Source organism: Ovis canadensis, chromosome 1 (assembly GCF_042477335.2).
Source record: "Ovis canadensis isolate MfBH-ARS-UI-01 breed Bighorn chromosome 1, ARS-UI_OviCan_v2, whole genome shotgun sequence".
In the NCBI taxonomy this organism is placed as follows: Eukaryota; Metazoa; Chordata; class Mammalia; order Artiodactyla; family Bovidae; genus Ovis; species Ovis canadensis.
This window is the reverse complement of record NC_091245.1, coordinates 40,265,947-40,289,452: the sequence shown is the minus strand read 5'-3', so window position 1 is coordinate 40,289,452 and position 23,506 is coordinate 40,265,947. Positions and strand designations below refer to the sequence as shown.

The window sequence follows — 23,506 nt, the reverse complement described above, 5'->3', positions numbered from 1 at the left end:
CCAGTACTTTGGCCACCTCACGCGAAGAGTTGACTCATTGGACAAGACTCTGATGCTGGGAGGGATTGGGGACAGGAGGAGAAGGGGACGACAGAGGATGAGACGGCTGGATGGCATCACTGATTCGATGGACATGAGTTTGAGTAAACTCCAGGAGTTGGTAGTGGACAGGGAGGCCTGGCGTGCTGTGATTCATGGGGTTGCAAAGAGTCAGACACGACTGAGCAACTGAACTGACTGATTGAGCATATTCTTATAATGCTTGTTTTCCATTTGTATATCATCTTTGGAGGAATGTATAAGTTCTTTGCTAACTTTTTAGTTGAGCTAATCTTTAAGGAGCTATATGCTCTTTGGATCAAAGGGGAAAAAAACCGAATAAAGGATGCAATAAAAGTCCTAAAATTTCAGTAAGAGATCACACCAGATGTTAAAAACTAGTTCTGGTACAGACACTTGTTCCTTACTAGCTTTTTATTTTCCCCCAATTTAAAATAGTGGTTCACATTTAAGAAAAAAAAAGATTAAGAAAAAAAGATTCCAAAATCCAATAGGTTCTATAACATTGAATGTCTTTCATCTTTGATAGGATTATTTTGGAGTGATAGAGTAAACATGTCTAAACTTTAGCAGAACGTTTGATCAAGTGATTCATGATATCATTACGGACAAAAGATAGAGGACTAGACAATAATATCAATAGATGGATTTGTACTTCATCACATGGCTATACTCTAATAGTGTTAATCAGCAAACAACATCAAATTATAGAAGGCTATCCTTGACAGGACCTGCCTGTTCAATACTGTCATCAATTACTTGATGATGACATGTTTATCAAACTTGAAATGGCCTGAGTCTAAGAAAGATAATTAGTTGACTACAGAAATAAAATTTTAAAGGATCACACACAACAGGTTAGAATAATGACCCTCAAACCAACAGCGGAAATTTTATAATATCTTGGGAGTTAGGTGAAAGCCCTGCTTAGAGAAGTCCATGATTCAACAGATGTACTAAATAATTTTTGATATAACCAAACTAAAGACAAACAAACAAAAGAAGACTCATAAGTTTTAGTGAAGACTTGAAGGCTCAGCTGGATCTAGCAACAGCATGATGAAATTTCTGAAAAAAAGTTCATAGCTGGCCCTGATAGCAATGAAACACCCTTCATTGGCAGTACTGAGTCATGGTCAAGAATCATGGTCCTCTTCTGGTCTGTTCTGGTTAAAAGATGTCAAAAATTGTTTCAACCCTAAGAGTCGTGTTTTTTAAGAAGGATTCTGGAGGAGCAAGAAACACTCAGAGAGGAGGATTGGTAAGGAAAGGTGGGAGGAGCTATATGCTCTTTGGATCAAAGGAGAAAAAAACTGAATGAAGGATGCAATAAAAGTCTCAAAATTTCAGTAAAAGATGAAACCAGATGTTCAAAACCAGTTCTAGTACACACACTTGTTCCTTAATACCTTTTTATATCCCCCCAATTTAAAGTAGTGGCTCACATTTAAGGAAAAAAAAAAGATCAGGAGATTTCACATACAAGTTTTAGCTTCTGGCAGACAAAGGCAGACTTGAACAGGGGGAACCAGCACATAACTTTGGTTAGAGAGATCACCTTGTCTCTGCAGGTCTCTGGCATGGCAGAGGTTGTTTGATTTCTATATTCCTTTAAGATGCTCTGATTTTATAAACGGAGTTGACAAACCTTACTTAGACTCCCACTGAACTTTAGACTCTCTTATGAAGCAACTGATTTGAAGCCAGTGATGAATACTTCCCCTAAGTGTCCCCAGCTCACCGGATCTAGTCTTAGTCATTTTCTATCCAGCTCTATGCTGAGGCTGATTTCTATGCACAGGATTAATGGGACTCTGGCTTCCAGTTAGGTCCAGCTCTTGGGAGGCACTAGCATGATAAAAAAGAACCCCAGGGCAAGAAGAGAGAGTACGGTTGGTGTGTTTTTTCCTCTGGCTCCCTTCCTGCTGGGTTGCAGAGGCTTGCCTGCCTGCCTCTACCAAAGGCCACAGCACACGCTGTACAGCCCTCTCTTCAGCCTCGGCTATACTCTATGGGGAGGGATAATCGACTCTTATCGACTCTCCAGGTCTAGAATGGTATTGCTTCACTCCTGTTAGCCCCAGGTCCTGCACCTTATTGGTTTACCCTAATCCTGCCAACACCTTTAAAAACCATATCTTTATAAAATTCTCCTTAGTCTACTTGCTTGTGCTTTTTGTTTCCTGCCAGAATCTTGACTGATGTAAAGCCAGTAACAACAATCACCATGGTGTTACAGCAGAGTTCTGTCACTCAAAGTTCAAAATGACAAGGAGCACTTCCTATTGGCATGGAGGTGGGCCCAAAGAGTTAAGGGCCTCCGAAAGCTTACTGCTAGAGTAGCTGACATACTAGGTAAGCGACTCAATATATACTGGGGACAATAAAATTTAAAAAATTCTTTTAGAGAAAATTATTTTATATTGAAACATGTTTGTGAACATGACTCAGTTATAAGTTTTTGGTAACTATTGTTCCTTACTTTGCTGAAAATATACAAAGACTGGAGACCAAAGTACATCTTGAAAATCTCTGGAGCACAAAAATAACTCTTCCGGAAAACTTCAAACTATACAAAGCAGTGCTCTATTCCTTCCTCTGCTCCCCCTCCCCAACATCCAATCCACTGTAATGTTCAATTTTAGTTTCAAGAAATGGCTGAAAGACAAATTGCCTTACAACAGGTCTTCTATGAAATATGGGAGAAGGCTGCTGACAGAGTGAGTTAAAAACTGCAGTGTTCGCAATCTGGAAAACATCTGCCTTGCCCCAAACTGTAAACCACCACGCTGGAGAAAATGGTTTGTGACAAAGCAGAACCCAGGATGGGTGTTTGTAAGGTTATGGGACAAGTCAGGGCTTTTCAGGCACAGAACTGGGCAACGTGCCCTTTGGCAAACTGGTGCAAGCCGAGGACTTAAAAGGAAATACAAAAGCAACAGGCCAGGTATGAAAACTCCATATGGAGCCAAATGGCTCACTACTTTTTGTATCAATGGGTACTCTTTGGTGAAGCTGGTTTAAGAGTAAAAATCGTACCACTGTTTGGAAGCTCTGGTTCTTTGGTGGATGAAGAAACCTTTATTTAGCAATGATTCAAACACTCTGGCCTGGCTAGCAGAAGAATCAAGACTCAACCTGGTGGAAATAAAGGGCTGTTGCTGTTACTGTTGTTAAGTCGCTTCAGTCGTGTCCGACTCTGTGTGACCCCAAAGACGGCTGCCCACCAGGCTTCCCTGTCCCTGGGATTCTCCAGGCAAGAATACTGGAGTGGGTTGCCATTTCCTTCTCCAAATAAAGGGCTAAGGTTTGAATATGAAAACATGAATGTAATCAAGGTTCTGCTTCCTCACTACAATTCAAAGAAAGAAATAAATAGGGGATCTTAATTAGTTGGGAAGACAGAAAATGTGGACCGAGGGAAATGGCCAGATCAATGCAAAAGGAGCTCCCAGAGAAATAGACATTTTTCACAGTTTCCCTCTCCGAGCTGCATGAAACAGCAATGATAAGGGCTACAGTGAGACTGTGAGTTGGGAGGTGTGCCTAGGTACCAGTTGGAAAGAACATAGGCAAATGTTTCTTTTTCGACTTCGTTTCCACCCGGTCCACAGTATTTGGCTTGGAAGGTGGCCACAGGGACTAGAGGTGAAAATGTAGCAAATGAAGGTTTGCAGGCAGGATCTCAGGGAAGATGGCCAACTCTGAGGACTGGGAACCCAGGGCTGCCAGGAAGGGAGGAGACTTAGGACTTAACGGGAAAAGGGCAGATGATGTGAGGCTTGTGTGGAGCTGCCAGGGGAATTAGTCCCTATCAGGCCGAGGCTAAGAACGCCCTGAACACCCTGGTCTCAGAGTAGATGTCTTATGGCTGGGGGCTCCATTCCTGCATCTGTGCAGCTTCAAGTAAGAAAATCAAAGACGTAGAGAGGGACTTCCCTGGTGACTTGGTGGATAAATCCACCTGCCAGTGCAGGGGATTTGGGTTAGATCCCTAGTCCAAGACGATTTCACATGCCATAGAGCAACTAAGTCCGTGCACCACAACTACTGCAGCCCGTATATCTAGAGCCTGTGCTCAGCAACAAGGGAAGCCAGCGCAATGAGAAGCCCGTTTACCACAACTAGAGAGTAGCCCCCAGCTTGCCGCAATTAAAGAAAAGCCCACACATTAACAAAGATCCAGCGTGGACAAAAATAAATAAATAAACAGACAAAGATTAAGAAAAAAGATGACCTAGAGAGCTCATAAGGATCAAAGGGAAAAGGAAAACGATAAAGGAATGTTTATTCTTCTGAATAAGATAGAATTTGTTCTTTAAGCAGAAGCAGCATCAGCATGGTGGACACAGGCTGGACCTTGAATCCTGTGGACCCAATCATATCTTTGGTAAAAACAACATTGTCTCAGCTTCTCCATCAGTAAAATGGAGGTGATACCTTTAACCTCATGGTTATTATGAGGGTTAACTCAACACATTTTATTGAGCATCAGCTAAGTCATAGGCCAGGTGCTATTGTAAAGAACTTCACACAGTGTTCAACCAATAGCAAATATTAGCACACACAGAAAAGCACACTACAGCACACAGGAACACTGGGAACTACAGTGTTTAAAGTGATTTGCACTTTGCCCCTCTGATTCTCCTACTAGATTGTAAGCTACAGGAGGGCACGGCTTGTTCATAAAATCTAAAGCATAGTAGAAGTTCAATATATAGACGTTGGTTTCAGTAAGTGAATGAATAAATAATAACTGTTCTAATTGCTGGATATCTGGGATAGGAAAGAAAAGACAGGGAAGATGAGCGCTCAAGTCTGGCTCAAACTTCTTTTGTTCTTTCCCCTTCTCCAGGCACTGCCTCGGCTCATGCACGTAGCCCTAGCTAAGCCAGTTCCCAGAATTCACAGCAGACATATTTGGTTGTGTTTAATTTTATGTTCTGTCTTAGAGTAAAAGTTCACAGATAAAACGATCTGGGGCACACTGTTCTCAAATGCCTTTATTCTAGAAACTATAACAAATGCTCACATTCTGCATTTAATTAGGTCTATACTTCTTTCAGCCTTACTTAGTTGAAATGAAAACAAAAGATATCAGTAGGAAAATGAGAAACCCCATGGAGATTTCGAAACCTCTTTAACTTTGACTTAACTAAAGAATGCAGGAACATTCCCATGAGATTCCATCCCCTTGGAGAAGGAGGAGGAAAAGGACTCATTGTAAATATGCCCCACAAGCTTACACCATATTCTGCATATCTCTATCACCAATCTATCAATCTATCTATCCATCCATCTATCCACCTACCTATTTATATACACAGACACACACATACATACATCATAGAATTTACAAGATAGGCTATAGCTTTGAATCCTGGGTCCACTTCTTATTAATCGTGTGGCCTTGGACAAGTTATTTAACTTCTCTAAGTCTCATTTTTCTCTTCTTGGGTAAAATAAAACCCAATTCATACAGTTATAGAGCTACTATACATAAGATAATACATTAAAAAAAAACAACCCTTCATATAGTGGCTGTTTGGTAACTGCTGTTTAATATTGTTATTCTATAGTTTAAATTATATAATTTATACAGTATATACAATATACTATATTCTATAGTCTAAATTGTGTAATTCTATCTAATTCAGTCTCAGAGTTTCCCACACCTGGCACTACTGGCACTTTGGGCTGGATAATTCTTTGTGTGAGCTGTTCTGTGCATTCTGGGGTGTTCAGCAGAATCCCTGGCCTCTGCATGATAGAAGCTAGTAGCATTCCCCCGGGCTTCCCCAGTGACTTAATGTCAAAGAATCTGCCTGCCAATGCAGGAGTCATAGGTTCGATCCCTGGGTCAGGAAGATCCCTGGAGAAGGAAATGGCGACCCACTCCAGTATTCTCGCCTGGGAAATCCCATGGACAGAGGAGCCTGGTGGGCGACATACAGTCCATGGGGTCACAAAGAGTCAGACACAATTTAGTGACTAAACAGCAGCAACAAAGCTTTCCCCAACCCCACTCAGTTGTGATGACCAAAATATCTCCAGATATTGCTAAATGGTCCCTGGAAGGCAAAACTTCCCCTGTTTGAGAACCACTGGTATAGAACAAAGAGTGAGTGGCCCCAGAGCCAGGAGACCTGGTTTCTATTAACTCATTTGTGTTCTTGGGTAAGTCCTACCACTTCCCTAGACCTTGGCTGTCTCATATGTTAAAATAGGGCAGGAAATTCCTGCTTTATCTTTCATGATTTTTCTAAGGATGAAATGAGAAAAAAAGCAAATGCTCTAAAGAAATGTTATAAAAGTAGGATTCTGTATGATTACTTTGTTAGAGGTGGGCTATTGAGGGGCAATTACAAGAAGCCTCATCTTGGAACAACAGCTGATGCCGACCTACTCTCTTTTGTAATTCATACCCTAGGGAGCCGCTAGCCTCTCAGCAGCTGTTTATTGATCACATGTCAAGGATTCCCTGTTCCTTTAATGGATGTATTTGTGGCTTGGCCTGACATGTATACTATCATGTGAATTGAATCGCCAGTCTATGTCTGACGCAGGATGCAGCATGCTTGGGGCTGGTGCATGGGGATGACCCAGAAAGATGTTCTGGGGAGGGAGGTGGGAGGGGGGTTCATGTTTGGAAATGCATGTAAGAATTAAAGATTTTAAAATTTAAAAAATAAAAAACTAAAAATTTAAAAAAAAAAAAAAAGAACTTGAATGAAATGAGAAATATAAATAAGTGAAAATGTAGCTATAATATGACATTGTATGTTCAGTATGATTTCACATAATTAAAAATTGTTTTTGTGTAAAAAAAAAAGCTTTATCTGATAATAAAATATGTTATCAAAATATAAAAAAAAAAAAAGAATTCAAAAGGAACTGTTTTCTCTCAAAATGAATTGAAAATGTTCTTTTAAAGAAATTATTATTATAAGTGGTGAAAACTGGCTTGTCATCTGTAGATTTACCTGTCATCTAAATTTCTCTCTCACGTGACTAGAATTAACCAGTCCTCAGAATTCTGCAGATTGATATTCAGAAAGAAGTATCTTAGGGTTTCCCACGTCACTGAACTGATTAATACTATAGTAATATACTGAGAAGCACTGTGATGGATTTCTTCATTAGCAAGGGAACGAGTGTTGATGTCATATCATGTTATGGGAATCAGTGTACTGAAATCCAGAGAGCCTATTGTCATCCTTTAATTTATTTCTGAAGGATCTTTAAATGGGAAATAGCAGAGTGTCTGGGAAAAGAGCACGAACTTGGAGTTTGGTCGGAGCTATATGCAAATAGACAAGGGTTCAAGGTCCAATGCTACGAGTTATCTCATTTAGACATATACCGTGGTGGTAGGATATGTTAATAACATCTGTCCCACAGTGTGGTGATGAATTTTAAATGGAGATGAAGATGTAAAGCACAAAGCACCATGCAGGCACATGGTAGATAATATAGGTGGTCTTTCTCTCTCTGTCTAAGGTCTGAAAGACTGCTCGAGGGTTTTTTTCATCCCTCAGAGAGTGTTTTTGGTCTGACTGCCTAAAGAATGCTGCTGAAATGAAAATCAGTACTTTCTAGGTATCAAGTCTTGACTTAAACTAATTGTAATAAAGCTTGAACCCAATTATCAACAAATCTTCCAGCTCATGAGTAAATTATCTCCCAATGTCTTTTTTATTTTTTAAAACTGTATTCCAGAATAGTTGGTTTGTATTGTTGTGTTAATTTCTGCTGAGAGAAAGGGACTCAGTTAATACATGTGTATCTTCTTTTCATTGGATACTGAACATAGTAACCTGTGCGATACAGTAGGACTTTGCTGTTTATCCAGCCAATATATACTAGTTTGCATCCATTAATCCCAAACTCCCAATCCTTCCCTCCTATCTCCCTCTCCCCCTTGGCTACCACATATCTGTTCCCTATGTCTGTGTATTTCCCTACTTCAGATGAGGATAGCAGTTGGAAATTCTGGGTCAAAAGTCACCCACAGGACAATGGTGTTCACCTGGAGTCAAGTGAACAATGCATTTTTTTTCCTTAAAATCATTCATTTGGTTTCCTTAAGGACACAGATCAGTCTCCTAAGACAGCACAGTGGAGCAGCAGAAAGATGAGTCAGACAGACTAGTGGGGTAACTCTTGTCTGAGCCTCAGTTTCATCATGAGCAGTATGTGCTGTGCTCAGTCACTCAATCGTGTCTGACTCTTTGTGACCCTATGGACTATAAACTGCCAGGCTCCTTTGTCCATGGGGATTCTCCAGGCAAGAATATAGGAGTGGGTCACCATGCCCTCCTCCAGGGGATCTTCCCAACCCAGGGATCGAACCCAGGTCTCGCCCCATTGCAGGCAGATTCTTTACCATCTGAGCCACCAGGGAAGGGTTAATAATACCTGTCTCTGTCTCAGGGAGAGGGTGAGTATAAATAAAGCCTTGGAAACCTCAAGAATGATGCCTGGCACATGGGATGTGCTCAGTAATTGTTGCTATTTTCTCTGGCTCTCTGGCAGATTTTCACACCTACCTGATGTAGGAGAAGAGATGGAGCAATTAAGTAAGTGATTATAACTCTCCTTTTCATGTTGAATATAGCATGTGGGAAAACCATAAATTGTAAGTGCTCATCATTTAAAAAATACAGAATAATTTTCTTTGAAGTTTCCAATGGTGGCTCTGGAAGAGTTAATGTCCTAATTTGTTCTTTATGCTGCATATGAAGGCATTTTAAAGCCTAGTGACATAAAAAAGGTCTGGTTACCTCTTTTTCAAACTGAGCATGTTGAACCATCCCTAAAACCATTTTGCAAGGGAAGACGATATGGCGTAACAGATAACATGTAAGAATGAAACTGTAGTATAATAGTTTCCCCGATTTTCATCACTGAGAATTCTTTCAATATTTTTGCTACTTTCCCCTAATGATCTCTGTAGTATATTTCAGCTTCCTGTTCTTTGTTTCATGGCATTTGTGCTAACTTCTACTGTATCACACACACTGCATTACGATTGTAATATGAATCACATTTTTTCCTTTTTCAACCTCCCTACTCCACAACAGGTTCAACCAGTATCTGCTGAGAACAAGCATCTCTCTGTATGTGTAGTGAGTACGTAGGTGCACAGTCTCTTCAGTTGTGTCTGATTCTTTGAGACCCCATGGGCTGTAGCCCGCCAGGCTCCTCTGACCATGGGATTTTCCAGGCAGGAATACTGGAGTAGGCTGCTGTGCCCTCCTCCAGGGGATCTTCCCAACCCAGGGATCGAACCTGTATCTCTTGTGCCTCCTGCACTGGCAAGTGGGTTCTTCACTACTAGAGCCATCTGGGAAGCCTCCGATACGTGTATGCACGCGTGCTCCGTTGCTGCAGTCATGTCTGACTCTTTGTAGCCTGCCAGGCTCCTCTGTCCATGGGACTCTCCAGGCAAGCATGCTGGAGTGGGTTGCCATGCCCTTCTCCAGGGGATCTTCTCTACTCAGGGATCAAACCTAGGTCTCTTGCATTGCAGGCAGATTCATTACCGCTGAGCTACTGGGAAAGCCCTCTATATGTGTATATTACATACTAATTATAATTAGTTCCTCTTTATATATATACTGACTACATAAAAATTACACAAGAAAATATTTATTAAACATTTACTATCTTCCAGATATCATATAGTTTTTCAGTTAACAACTTACTTATTCTCTTAAGAAACCCTGAATGTAAATCGTTATCATTCCCATTTTACTGGAGTGGCTTTCCTATGACATCCTGACGCTCCCCCATGCCTGGGAAACTCAAGTGATGTTATTTATGAGAACTATAATCAGGAAGACAAATCGTTAAAAAATCATCCGAAACTCCCAGTGTCACCAACATTTTCATTCTCTTTCTCTTACCCTCCAAACATTTTCTAGAAAAAGGAACAAACTGATTCAGAAATTTCATTTTCTTCCTATACTTCTGCAGTATAAAAGGATGAGGCAAAGGACACAGTTTATCCACAGGTTGCCCTGGATCCCTGAGTTCTGGCTATAGATTCATTCTCTCCTGTGGGTTTTCTCAAGGACATAGAAAAAACGGTTCCCTTTCTGCTTCCAATACACCTGTTGTGCTAAAAAAGGTACACTTGGACATGGACCATCGTGGGTAACATCTCACTTCATGAATGACTGTGATAAGGTGCTTCTCCTGTACTTCCAGAGAGATGGTGCCTGTTATACCCACTAATACAACGGCCGCAGGAATAAAAGCAGTTTCCTCCTTGAGAGTGTGCTTTGGTACCCAAAAAGGTATTTTCTGCTCAGACAGCAACATTTATCTATCCTAGAAACAGAGTTAGAGATCAAACATTATCAACCTCCTTTGGCCCCTTATATGATTCTCCTAAGGGAAGGGGCATAGAGCTGGGATCTTTTAAAGTAGGGGTCCCTAATCTCTGGGATCTAATGCCTGATGCTCTGAGGAGAAGCTGATGTAATAAGAATAGAAATAAAGTGCACAATAAACGTAATGCCCTTGAATCATCCCCAAGCCATCCCCCCATCGCCCGGACTGTGGAAAAACTGTCTTCCACAAAACTGGTCCCTGGTGCCAAAAAGGTTGGGGAGCACTGTTTCAAAGTGACTGAAACCATGAAAGGCAGTGACAGTATTTACCACATGCTGGGATGTCGCACAGGTCAAACTTATAGTTTTCATCCAAGGTGAAGCACCAGGGCGCTTCCTTCTGATTCCCCGGGTTGCGGCAGTAGGAGTGTCCTCCGTTCAGCTCTGGGAAGCGGAGGGCGGTGAAGGTGTGCGTGTGGGGATACTGGGAATTCCAGGGCTGGCACTGGCGTCCTGATTTGGTCACACTGACGGTGCCCCGGTAGTCCACGCCCGTGCTGTTATAGCACTTGTGATCTGAAATACATGGAAGAAGAGCCCAAACTGTGAGAGACAGAGACAGCGCTGGGGCTCCTGGCCAGCGGTTTCTGGAGGGAAGACGTGCAGTCACCCCCACGGCCGAGGCTTCCCCACCGGCCGGGGCCACGTGGCAGTCTCCCGCATGCTGGGCTGGGACACAGAGCAGACCTTGAGGTGACCCTGCTGGGAGGATTTAGGGCTTATGCTTGAGGAAGGAAACCAGTCTCCACAATTAGTCTTGATATGGAACACAGAAGAAAATCAGAAGTGGGGCAGGATCCGGGGGCACAGGAGCAATCACCTAGTGAATGGTTCAGGGACTGCTCTTTCCATTTCTGCTTGGTGACCTTAGACATGAGATAGATGGATGCTGCTGCTGCTAAGTCACTTCAGTTGTGTCCGACTCTGTGAGACCCCATAGACAGCAGCCCACCAGGCTCCTCCATCCCTGGGATTCTCCAGGCAAGAACACTGGAGTGGGTTGCCATTTCCTTCTCCAATGCATGAAAGTGCAAAGTGAAAGTGAAGTCGCTCAGTCATGTCTGACTCTTAGTGACCCCATGGACTACAGCCTACCAGGCTCCTCTGTCCATGGGATTTTTCAGGCAAGAGTACTGGAGTGGGGTGCCATTGCCTTCTCCGAGACAGATGGATAGGTCATGGGATAAAGAATGTAGTCCTCAGAAGATGTTCCTTAGTAGCAGTGCACTAGGGGTTTCTGACAGGAGTTTGGCCATCGCTGTGCTGATACACTGGACATCTTCAACAAGCAGGTCCTATTAAATCCTCCTTCCGGAATCTGATGCTTGAAACCATGGCAAAAATCAATTAAGCTGAAATAAAGTGAAATCTGGAGGGGTAATGATGAGAGTAATAATAGTAATAATGATGGTATTGCTATTATATGTTAAGCATAGTTCTAAGCATTTTAGGTGCACTAACTTATTTAACTAATAAAAGAGTTAACTACCAAAAGGAAACAAAAACATTACCAGTCAGTAAAGTGTAATATAGATGGATGGGAAATGCACAGAAAACAGTCTTGTTTGTTGGCAGTGAGAGGATGGAGGCAAATTCCCATATAGATAGATAGATAGTAGTATAATATAATATAATGCAATTTACCATTAATATATTTAGAACATTCAAGATATTGGGCAACCTTAACTACTATCTCATCCTAGAACACATACATCACCCCCAAAGGAAACCCTGTGTTCATTAAGCAGTCACTCCACACTCTCCCCTAGTCCCTACAGCTGGCAATCTGCTTTCTATCTCCATGGAATTGTCCACTCTGGATATTGAATATAAATAAACTCATACAATGGTGTCTGACTTCTTTCTATAACAGTCTTTTTAAGGTTCAGCCATATTATAGCATGTAACAGGATTTTACTTTTTTTATGGATAAACAGTATTTCATTGGGGAAGATCCCTTGGAGGAGGGCATGGCAAACCATTCCAGTATCCTTGCCTGGAGAATCCCACGGACAGAGGAAACTGGCAGTCTACAGTCCATGGGGTCTCACAGAGTCAGACACGACTGAAGTGACTTAGCATACAGCATGCAATATTTCGTTATGTGGATATGCCACAATGCATTCATCTACTTACCCACTGATGGACATCTGGGTTGCTTCCACCTTTTAGCTATGGTGAATAGAACTGTTATGAACCTTTCTGTACAAGTTTTTTTTGAACACCCTTTTTTAATTCTTTTGGGCCTATATCCAGGAGTGGCATTACTGGGACATATAGTAATTCTATTTTTAAGTCATTAAGGAACCAGCAGCCATATTTTTAAATTATCATCTTCAAGTAACTTTGTGAAGAATGGCACTGCATTTTACCCACTGGAAACTCAGCCCGCACATGGTATCTGGACCACTGGGAAGTAATCTGACTACCAACACAAATTATTACTGAGGATCAAGGTCCAGTTTTCCTGGGGCTGCTGACCCCTGAGGTAGCACAGAAGGTCAGGGGCTACCACCTACTTTTATTGATGGGATCCGCCATGGGAATTCCAATCCGGATACAGTTTGCAGCTTCGGGACTCTCGGGCTGGGGGAGATCTTCACAGTTCGGCAGTTTCAGCCTCATCAGTATCATGGGATTTGATCTCGCAAAAATGTACTCTGTTTGACACAGGACGTTTTCCAGGATTTCACATTCATCACGACACAAGTCCCTGGGCTTTGGGACCGACGAGGTCTCATCACAGTATGGGAAGGCGTAGTGACACAGGGAAGGAATGGCGAACTGAGAGCACTTATCAGATAAGTGACTGGAGGTGCCAATCATCGTGAAGGCAGCTGGAAGACAAACGCAGTCATTAACTCCCAGAGGCAGCGTTTATCTCCCCTGGCTATCCAGTCAACAGACATCAGATGCAAACACATACTGGAAGGAATCTGCTATACTCAGACAGACAAGGCCAGGACAAGGAGATTCATTTCAGATGTCTAAGCAGCTTACTTTCACTGGCTTGAAAAAAATAATTTTGACTACAAAGTTTAAAAAAACAGGATTAAGTTACATATGTACTGTTTCCTAATAAAAAGAATTAATTAGGTTAAAGTACAATATATTTTTCATTTTTACTACAAAGCAACAGAACTTTGTGTTTCATCCGGTACTTTTTATTAGTTTTGTAAGGCTTCTAAAACATTTGACAGCTGCAGGGCAGAACTTGCTTTATACAGTGGCTGAACCCAATCACAGGATTTATTTAGTTCTGTGTCTCAGTTGTTGGATGACCTTGGGTAAATGGTTTAATTTCCTTATAATTTGAAGACTTTTGATCCCATCTTCTGAACATGAGGCAACTCATTTGAAAGTTCTCAAAGAGCACAACTCAGTTGTCCAATGTATATTGTAGAATATCAGTGGTTGCTTTGCCTAATCTCTTATCCCCATACCAGCCTTTGCACACATCTACTGACAAGGAGCTTATACTCACAACGCAGCCTGTGAAGTTTTTGGTATACTGGTTCCCAAAGCATGTTCCTCAGAACATCAATTATGTAGAATGTTAAAAGTGTCTGAGGAACTGGGGTTCCATAGCTAAACAAGTTTGGAAAATGCTGGGTTAATCAAAGTTAGATGGATTTTTTTCTAAAAAGAAAAAACTGTAACACTCTCCAGTAAGCTGGTATCTATTGAAAATGTCCAAGAGAGGATTATTATAAATGGGTGACCAAATATTTATATATTTATATCAGAACTTCCATTTATTTTTGTGAATACCTAGTAAAAAGTATGTTCAAGTGATTTTTTATTAAGTTGAAATGTATCTTTTATAGCTTCTCCCTACCAGTCTTGCTTCTCTGGAATTTCACGGACTTTCCTCTTGAAAGCCTGAGAGATTTAGCAACTGGCAAATACATCTTCCTATAGTTGTTTCTTCACATTAAATGATTCCCCTGGCCCCCTCTTGGTTCCCTCAAATTCCTCTTGGGACATAGTTTCTGGGCTGTTGGCTATTCTATGTGTCTTGGGTTTGTTCTTGCCTCTCTTAAATCATAGGGTTGCCAGCTAAACTACAGGGCATCTGAATTTCAGGTCAACATTTGGGACATATACTAAAATATATCAGATGCAATGGGGTGTCTTCTATTTTCAGTGCTAACGTTGGAAACCTTATTAGAATTTCAGAAAAGCCACTTTAATGCATTTAATGTACAGGGCACCAAGGCATAATAACGACACCAATGGGAGAGACACAGGCTGCTGTAACCATCCAAACAAAGTATACAAAATTGGGCACAGTGGCCAACACCACCTACCTTGTATGTGCTAGGCAGTGCTTCAGTATTTGATTTCCATTAAAAAGATCCTTTCAGTTCAGAAACGTGAAGGGTGAATAGAGAAAGCTAGAGCAGGAGTAGACCCATGATCATCTCACCTCCTCACTCACTTCACAGATGAAGAAAGAGATTTCCATGGAGAGTAAGATTTTCTTCAAAGTCACACTAATGGCAAATTGGGATTCGTATCCAGAATTCTAACTCTAAATTCATCCCCTTTCAGTAGACACAATGTTATTTCCAAACAGTAAACTCTGTGAGGGCAGAGACATACCTGGCTTATTCCTCACACCATCACATCGTCCATGCCCAGCCCAGGTCCTGGTATGCCAAAAGCACTCAATAATATTTATTGAGTGTTTGAATGAAAGTGAGACTTCTCAAAGCCTCCTTTTCCTCCAAGGGCAACCTTTAATAAATTATTCTAATGTAAATTTCAGAACAGAGATTATATCTCTGGCTTCTTTATGGCCCCGTTCCTAACCCCTATGCCTTGACTAATCCTTTGTCAAGAGAAGGGCTCAATAAAACTTCTGGGGAGAAAAACTGTTATGCAAAGTATAAATATAATTTCATTGCTACCAACCTGTGATCTGATTTTCTATTTCCCCTTGCATGTGCAAAGACTCCATGTAGACAGTGCGGTTGCCAATAAATCTTGCACAGGCAATCCCCCGGTACGGCTGACAGAATCCATCTTCTTCATACTCATCTCTGAAAACAGAGCACATACGTAAGCTGGAGCAGGACACACACGCAGTTGGCGCTGACTGCGCGATGCCCCAGACAGTCACGAGGGGGCGCAGTCGGGCACAGTATCCTCAAGACTGGGTTAAGGACTCCGGCTTCCTCCTCAGTTCCATCCATCGCTTAAAACATCTGTTGGTCACATTGGTCAAGTTTCCTTCACCTCTAGAAATATCATCCTGAAGCACAAAATCATCCTTAAATGTGGGAGAAAACACTTTTATTTTCGCAGCTGGTGGTGGGCTGGAGGATGATGTAGTTGTAAGAGTAAAGAGGAAATGAGTTGGAAATCTGGGCACATGTTCTACAGTTTTTTTGTTTTTTAAGCACAGATTATTTCTGTTTCATTTGCTACAAAGGGGTGGGCGCATTACCCCAAGACCTACTCAGACTGATATGTCAATTGGGAAGCTCCACGAGGTGAAAAGCTGGGTGCCGCGGGAAGGAAAACAGAGGGCAGTCCCGTTACACGGCTCCTGCTTGAGACCCATCACCCCCACCCTGCAGAGACTGTCCACGGCAAACTGTGGACTGGGCAATCTCAGATCAGTCACCAAGGCCCAGGAAATCCAGAGAAAATGTCCATTGAAACTTGCTTTCATAAGTTGCTAGAACAAAACAAAATCTTAAAAAAAAATTGTCTCCTCAAGTTATAATAATAAAAGGGAGGGCACAGATTTTATTCTGAAGATAAAGTGAAAGTCGCTCAGTCGTGTCCGACTATTTTCAGCCCCACGGACTTAGTCCATGGAATTCTCCAGGCCAGAATACTGGAGTGGGTAGCCTTACCCTTCTCTAGGGGATCTTCCCAACCCAGGGATCAAACCCACGTCTCCCGCATTGCGGGCAGATTCTTTACCAGTTGAGCCACAAGGGAAGCCTAAGAATACTGCAGTGGGTAGCCTATGCCTTCTCCAGCGGATCTTCCTGACCCAGGAATTGAACCAGGGTCTCCTGCATCCCAGGAGGATTCTTTACCATCTGAGCTATGAGGGAAGCCCCATTCTGAAGAAGGGGATACCAGAAAGTGGTGTGATTAGTGACTGCGGAGTAAATGGCTAGAGACCCAAGGCTGGAGATTAGGACCCAAGAAGGCAGGTTCAGCTTGAAAGGACAGAGGCCAAAATCTCCCACTTGGGCCTATGATAAGCATAAGACACCAGAGTACAAGATATCAATATGGTTCTGAAAGGCAAACTACAGCCAAGCAGAAGGCTACCTGCCAGGCTTATGGCCCTGGATGCTCCTCTGTTAACCTGGCTGGAAGCAACATCTTGCCTGAAAGAAGTGCCATTTTTTTTCCTCTTTGGTTTCTTCTAAGTTAAAATACTTTAGAGCAAAAGTCAGGAGAACAAATTCTCCTGCTGGATTTAACATCTGCTTATCCTTAGGTGTGATTCCCTGGTGGCTATGACAGTAAAGAATCTGCCTGCAGTACAGAAGACCTGGGTTCGATCCCTGAGTTGGGAAGATCCCCTGGAGGAGGAAATGGCAACCCACTCCGTATTTTTGCCTGGGAAATACCATGCACAGAGGAGCCTGGTGAGCTACAGTCTATGGGGTCGCAAAGAGTTAGACATCATTGAGCGACTAACACTTTTACTTTCTTATCCTCAGGCAACCTCTCAAATCCTCTGAGCTATGGTTTTCTTATCTATAAGATGAAGATAATAATTGACCTCCCAACCCTATAGGTCAAAGTCAGGTTGCTGTTTGTTGTTTAGTTGCTAAGCCATGTCCCTTCGCATCCCTGTAGACCCCAGAGATAGAACCTGTGTCTCCTGCATTGGCAGGTAGATTCTTTACTGCTGAACTAAAGTCATGAGGATCCTATCAAACTGTGTAAAAGCTTTAAAAAAGTGCTACACAGAGGTAACATATAATTATTATTAAAGCCCTTACAGTTACCAAGAGGGCTTCCCTAGTGACTTGGAATCTGCCTAGAATGCAGGAGACCCAGGTTTGATCCTAGGTTGGGAAGATCCCTTGGAGAAGGGAATGGCTACCCACTCCAGTATTCTTGCCTGGAGAATTCCATAGACAGAGGAGCCTGGCAGGCTACAGTTGTCCATGGGGTTGCAAAGAGTCAGACATGACTGAATGATTAAGACTAGCAGGTACCGAAGAAGATATTTAAAAGATAATTATTTGCTAAGCTTCTGCTTTGTAAAATCAACTGTGTTCATAGCTCTGGCCTTGGACATCCACACCTGAAGGTTCAGGGAGGGAGTCTAGAAAGCCCAGTAGAATAGGAAACCATGTGAAAAAAATCTAATAGAGCTGATCCTTAAAAGACACTTGTTTTCAGCTGCTTTCTACTCCCTATTCACTGAAACAGTCAAGTTAAAGGTGGAGATGGGAGTAGTATCTCCAGTTCAATCCCCCAAATAGTTTGCAGTGCAAAGCTCTTAAAAAACGTAACCTTTAAGTACACATACAAATGAATATATCATACACCTGACATAAAGACATTGAAATTTTAATGTTGCAAAATCCTGCAAGCACTCCACATGTTTACTTTCATAAATCCTAGAGTAATGTTGAAGCCTTTTTGGCTTAAATTTTACTTGGGTTGTAAAATTAACCCCACTTTTATTGGGTAACTAATACCATAAACCTATGGGGAGAAAGAAGTTTCTTGATGACCCAGCCTTGGATCTTGAAAACTGAAGTCCTGAGGCCAGAAAGTACCCCCACACCATCACCCCCCTGCTATTATAGATGATGCTATTCTACCCCTAGGCATTAGCAGAGTCCTGGATCTTTAAGGTGCCATTATGAGAACACTTCTTCCTCCCCCACATTAAATTCTCAAGGCCTCAATTTATATCTCTTGGGAGGACAAAACCCTGGAATTACCCCCAGATATAAATCCCTGACCTACTGGGAGTTCCCATATTTTATGTGTGAGGCTTAGGCTAAACTTCTTACCACCTTTCCAATTCGAGATTCTGAAAAGACCCTTTGAATACTGTTTTTCAGAATAAAATGGAATGCAATTCTTTGGCTGCCTATTTCTTATCGAGGGCTTTAGATCTGCAGGTGTATTACATTTTTTATTGTGCCCAGAATTCTTAATACTCTGACCAGTCCAGTCTCTTGGGAACAGATGTAAAAAACAAAGCAAACAAACAAACAAAAAAAAATAGTATGCTATGTCATCTGCTAGGGAGTAGTTCTCAGTCCTGGCTGTTTACACCATCTCCTTAAGAAGCTTTCGAAAATTCCTATGTCCAAACCCCACCTTGGACCTATTAAATCATAGTCTCTGGGGATGCAGCTTAGGTATTCATGCATTTTAAAAAGCTCTCAGGTGATTTGACTGTGGTCGAGAACCACAGCACTAGAAAAACAAACATGTCTTAAGTGTCTGCCACTCTCTGTGCTGAGTACTATGATAAGTGCTTTCTTCAAAGTAGCCCCTTGTGACGTTACTATCCTTATTTATCTGAGTGAGAGACTCAAGTTCAGAGAAGTTAAGTAACTGGCTCAGACTCACAAGGCCAGCAAATGGAGGAGCTAGGATTTAATCACAAAATTCAAGCTCAAGCCTGACTACCAGGCTATAACAGTGCTCTGCTTTTCAATCCTACTTTAAAGTAAATCAGCCTAATAATAAATAAGAGACTTTATAATGAGCCTTTACTCTGTTCCAGGCACTGTTAAATTTCATTTACATATAAAATCAATATTAAGTCATTTAATGCTGACAACTGTCTTATACAGAAGGTGAAGATGTAAGTGCTCCCATTTTATAGATGAGAAAACTAGAGTCAGAAAGAGCAAAAGAACTTGTCCACTTTGACACAGTAAGCAGAAGAACTAGACCTGCCCCCAAACCTGTGCTTGTAACCCTGGTATGCAACTTCCTTCCAAATAGTTGTGTATGGGAGTTTTCCCACTGCTTACGGGGGCTCTCTACTGTGAAGGTGTTTTGGTGTCTGCTGGACAGAGGAGCCTGGCGGGCTACAGTCCAAAGGGTCACAAAGAGTCAGACACAACTGAGTGACTGCACATACACACATGTGCAAGTGGCGAAAAGCTTCTCTTTTAAAAGTCAAGACACAATCTCCTTTCATCCTGCCCATTTTTCCTGCCAGCCGTGCCTGGAGGGGAACAAACGCTCCTCCAACATTAATCAGCTTTATGCCTTTCTCCAGCTCACACTTCTTTCATCGCTGATGTCCTCCATGGTTAGCAAATTAAAAACATGAAGAAGCAAGGCCATGAGAGCACAAGGGCACTTGCAGTGAGCATGCCCAAGGCTGCGTTCTAGGGAGAAGAAACACTAGGAGAGGGCAGACGGGATTCTGGCCGTCCATCACAGTACCTGGCATCAACATGCGCCAGCCACCTCGCTGTGATGTCAAGATGCTGGAGTGCTTTGTGAATGGCACTCATGATTCTTCTAAAGGTAATTTAGTTACTGGGTTGCCAGCCTCTACAACCTTCCAAATTCGCTGCCAGGTGATAGGGAAAAGCAAACACAGTTTGTCCGCCCCCCTCCAGGGTCTCCCCCTTCCCCAGAGCAAGGGGCTGATGAGGGGTCGTCACCCAGGGTTGAGAGTGATGGCCACCAATGTGGCAGCAGCAGGAGCATCCACCCAAGAAGCACCGCAGACAAGAATGGGGAACATGCTGCCCATGGGAGTCTGACAGCGACTGTGGGAGTCAACGGTTGCACACTGCTGGGTGAACTGCTTGGGTCTGGAATAAGGCTCTCAAGCATTCTCCAAAAAAGAGAACAGTGAGGTGTATAGTAAGGGGCCAGGGAAGCCCAAGATGTAGTTTTTTGAGAAGGGGGAGCAGGAAAGGAAAGAAAGGATGGGTGGGAGGGTGGGTGAGGTATGGGGACTGAAAGGATGCAGAATACCCCAAATGGATGCCCAAATGGAGTTGTGCCAAGCCTGGACCATGATAGTCCTGCTGTGTGCTTAGTCCCTCAGTCGTGTCCGACGCTTTGCAACCCCATGGGGTGCAGCCCGCCAGGCTCCTCTATCCACTGGGATTCTCCAGGCAAGAATACTAGAGTGGGTTGCCATACCCTCCTCCAGGGCATCTTCCCAATTCAGGGATCGAACTCAGGTCTTCCACGTGGCAGGCAGATTCTTTACCCACTAAGCCACCAGAGAGGCCAGCTAGTGCTCTCTTTAGTGCTTCCAGTGGGGGACGGGTTTCTGAAGGGTGCCTCAGTTTAAGGGAGAAAAGAGAGCAAATGCAACTGTTGTCTTATACACATGATTTCAAAAGAAACCCTTAATATGTATAGAGAAACTGGAAATCTGAATGAAGTCTATACACTACTTAGCATGTGCCTGCACACGCTCAGTCATGTCTGACTCTTGAGACCCCCTGGGCTTTAGCCCGCCAGGCTCCTCTGTCCATAGAATTTCCCAGGCAAGAATACTGGAGTGAGTTGCCATTTCCTTCTCCAGGGGATCTTCCCGACCCAGGGACTGAGCCTGCAACTTTTGCATTTTCTGTATCAGCAGGCAGATTCTTTACTAACACTGTGCCTCCTGGGAAGATAAGTAGTAGCACACCAATGGTAATTCCTTACTTCTGATAATAGTACTATGTTGATGCAAGACATTAACATTAGGGGATAAGGGAATATGGAAATTCTGCACTACTTTTGCAACTTTTCTTAAACATAAATATTTCAAAATAAAAAGTAAAAGAAAAAAGACAGACTTACAGTTATACACATGTCCCCTTCCTGTTGAGCCTCCCTCCTCCCGCAGAAGGAGGGGATATAGGTATAATTGTGACTTGATTTGACTTGTTTTACAGCGGGGATCAGAACAGTATTGTAAAGTAATTATCCTCCAATTAAAACATAAAAATAGAAAGAATCTTACAAGAAGGTATGGAGATGGGGACCTTATTGTAGATAAATGAACAGGAGATGCTATGGTGTGAGGGTATCAGGAAGGCCTTCAGATGACCTCAATTATTCCTTAAAACAACTTTATAGAATCCCTCTGGACCTATCCCTGGTGGCTGAATTCTCATCATGAACAGTTCACTTATTTATAATTGGCCTACTTCTAAATTCAAGTACTTCCAGGAGAAATGACCTACTTAGGAAGGGCTCAGTATTGATGGATTTTTATTAGCTGCTATGAGCACTTTCATCTCTGTAGAAAGTTGTATACAAGAAGGGCAGGGCAATTGATGAGAGGTCCCTGTGTGAAGAAGAAGGCAATCTTCCTGACCTTGCACTTCAGTCCAGGGCTGGCTGAGGGCCGGTGAGATGACAGAGAAGGCAGGCTGGGAAGGAGGGGGAGGGAGTCTGGTTCATCAGTTACTAGTTACAAAGGGATCTTTTCAAAACACAGACTTGGAGCAGGTCATTTCCTGCCTAAAATTCATCCTAGTTTCCGACTCACCAGTTACTTGCTGCAGTACACAAAGCTCTTCCCTAGTTCCTGCCCATTTTTCCAGCCTCATTCCCAGCCTGATGAGCCTGTGAACCTGATGAGACCAGCCATGCTGCTGTTGACCTTGCTCGTCTCAAAACAGGAAATGCACTTTGCTGGCCCCCTGGCTTGGTCTATTCTCTTCCTGAGGCCTGGAGGGCCATCTATCTGCTTTCTCACCTTGTGATTGCCTTATCAGGTGCTCCAAACCCCTCCTTCCCAGGAAAGTTAGTCACTGCCTACCCCACACTCCCGCCCACTCAGCACCTTTACCACACCACTCCCACAGACTTCTGAATTAATATTATGTTTGTCTGCTAAGTGATCCCCTTAGCACTACTCTAAGGCAGGGACCATGTCTGGCTTGGCTTCACAACTCCAGGGCCCGGGACAGTGCACAATACCCAACTCAGCCAACAACTGCTGAATGAGGGAGACGGTGCTGCTGAGAGCCATCCTCCCCCCTGCTCCCCTGTGCACAGACTGACCAGCAGAACTGTAATAGACCTGATAGATGCGGAGATGACCTAGCCTAGCTCATAGATACGGACCCTCTCCATACCAGAACGACACTTCAAACTGGAAACCACTTTCTTCTGCACCAGATTTTACACTGGGGCATGGCAGGCCTTAGTTGAACAGATTCTTACTGATGAGTGAGGCCCTAAAATGTTCCCCTATGAGGTACTAAGACCAGTTAAAATGCATGTCTCTCCTTAGGGGGAAGAGAATAGACTTAAAGACACTTTGCTAACTATAAAATCTGACTCAAAAGAATTGCAAACAAATACTTGTACACAAATGTGCATAGCAGGACTATTCACAATAGCCTCAAAGTAGAAACCACCTCAAATGCTCATCAATAGATGAATGGATGGACAAAAGTGGTAGATACATACGGTGGAAAATTATTCAGCCATGAAAAAGGCATGAAGTACCAAAACATGCTACACTGTGGAAGAGTCTTCAAAACATTATGGTAAATGAAATTAACCAGATGAGAAAGGCCACAGAGTACATGATTCCATTTATATGAAATTTCCAGAATAAGTAAATCCATAAAGATAACAAGCAGATTGATGGTTATCAGGAGTAGGAGGAAGGGAAAAACAGGGAATAACTATTCACTGGATGTAGACTTTTACTTTGTTGTGATATAAATGTTCTAGACTGAGAGATGGTGGTATATATATTAGCTGCTGTGGAATTGCTCACTTTTAAGTGGTTAATTTTATGTGAATTTTATCTCAATTTTTTAAATGAAAAAAATCTCATTTATACCCAAAGGACAAAGTAGAGGGAGGGAACAACAGTTGGAATTTTTAGCCTCAGAACTGGGGAGAGATTTTTGGGATTGTTTTTAAGCAAACTCACTGGCCAAAAGTGCTGGCAATTTACACAGTCCCAGCAGGTTTCTTTGTTCTGATTCTCTTGGTTCTTCAACTGGAATGCCAGAGACAGTGCTCTGCAAGCCCACAGCTTGGCAGGCTCAGGGGGGACTGACTGCCTTGAGTGAAATCATCCAACACTTCTGAATTTCCCCCACTTG

The 23,506-nt window shown here is 42.6% G+C and overlaps 1 protein-coding gene across 1 annotated transcript in view; it reads right to left on the bottom strand.

Annotated features, from left to right (window-relative positions):
* Nucleotides 1-23,506, bottom strand: part of ROR1 (receptor tyrosine kinase like orphan receptor 1) — a 458,130-nt gene that overhangs the window by 25,223 nt on the left and 409,401 nt on the right. Inside the window, exons 5-7 of the mRNA XM_069593578.1 lie at nucleotides 15,375-15,502; nucleotides 12,977-13,294; nucleotides 10,728-10,973 (exon numbers count right to left, since the gene is read on the bottom strand). Coding sequence (XP_069449679.1) covers nucleotides 10,728-10,973; nucleotides 12,977-13,294; nucleotides 15,375-15,502 — 692 coding nt within the window. The remainder of the gene's footprint in view (nucleotides 1-10,727; nucleotides 10,974-12,976; nucleotides 13,295-15,374; nucleotides 15,503-23,506) is intronic.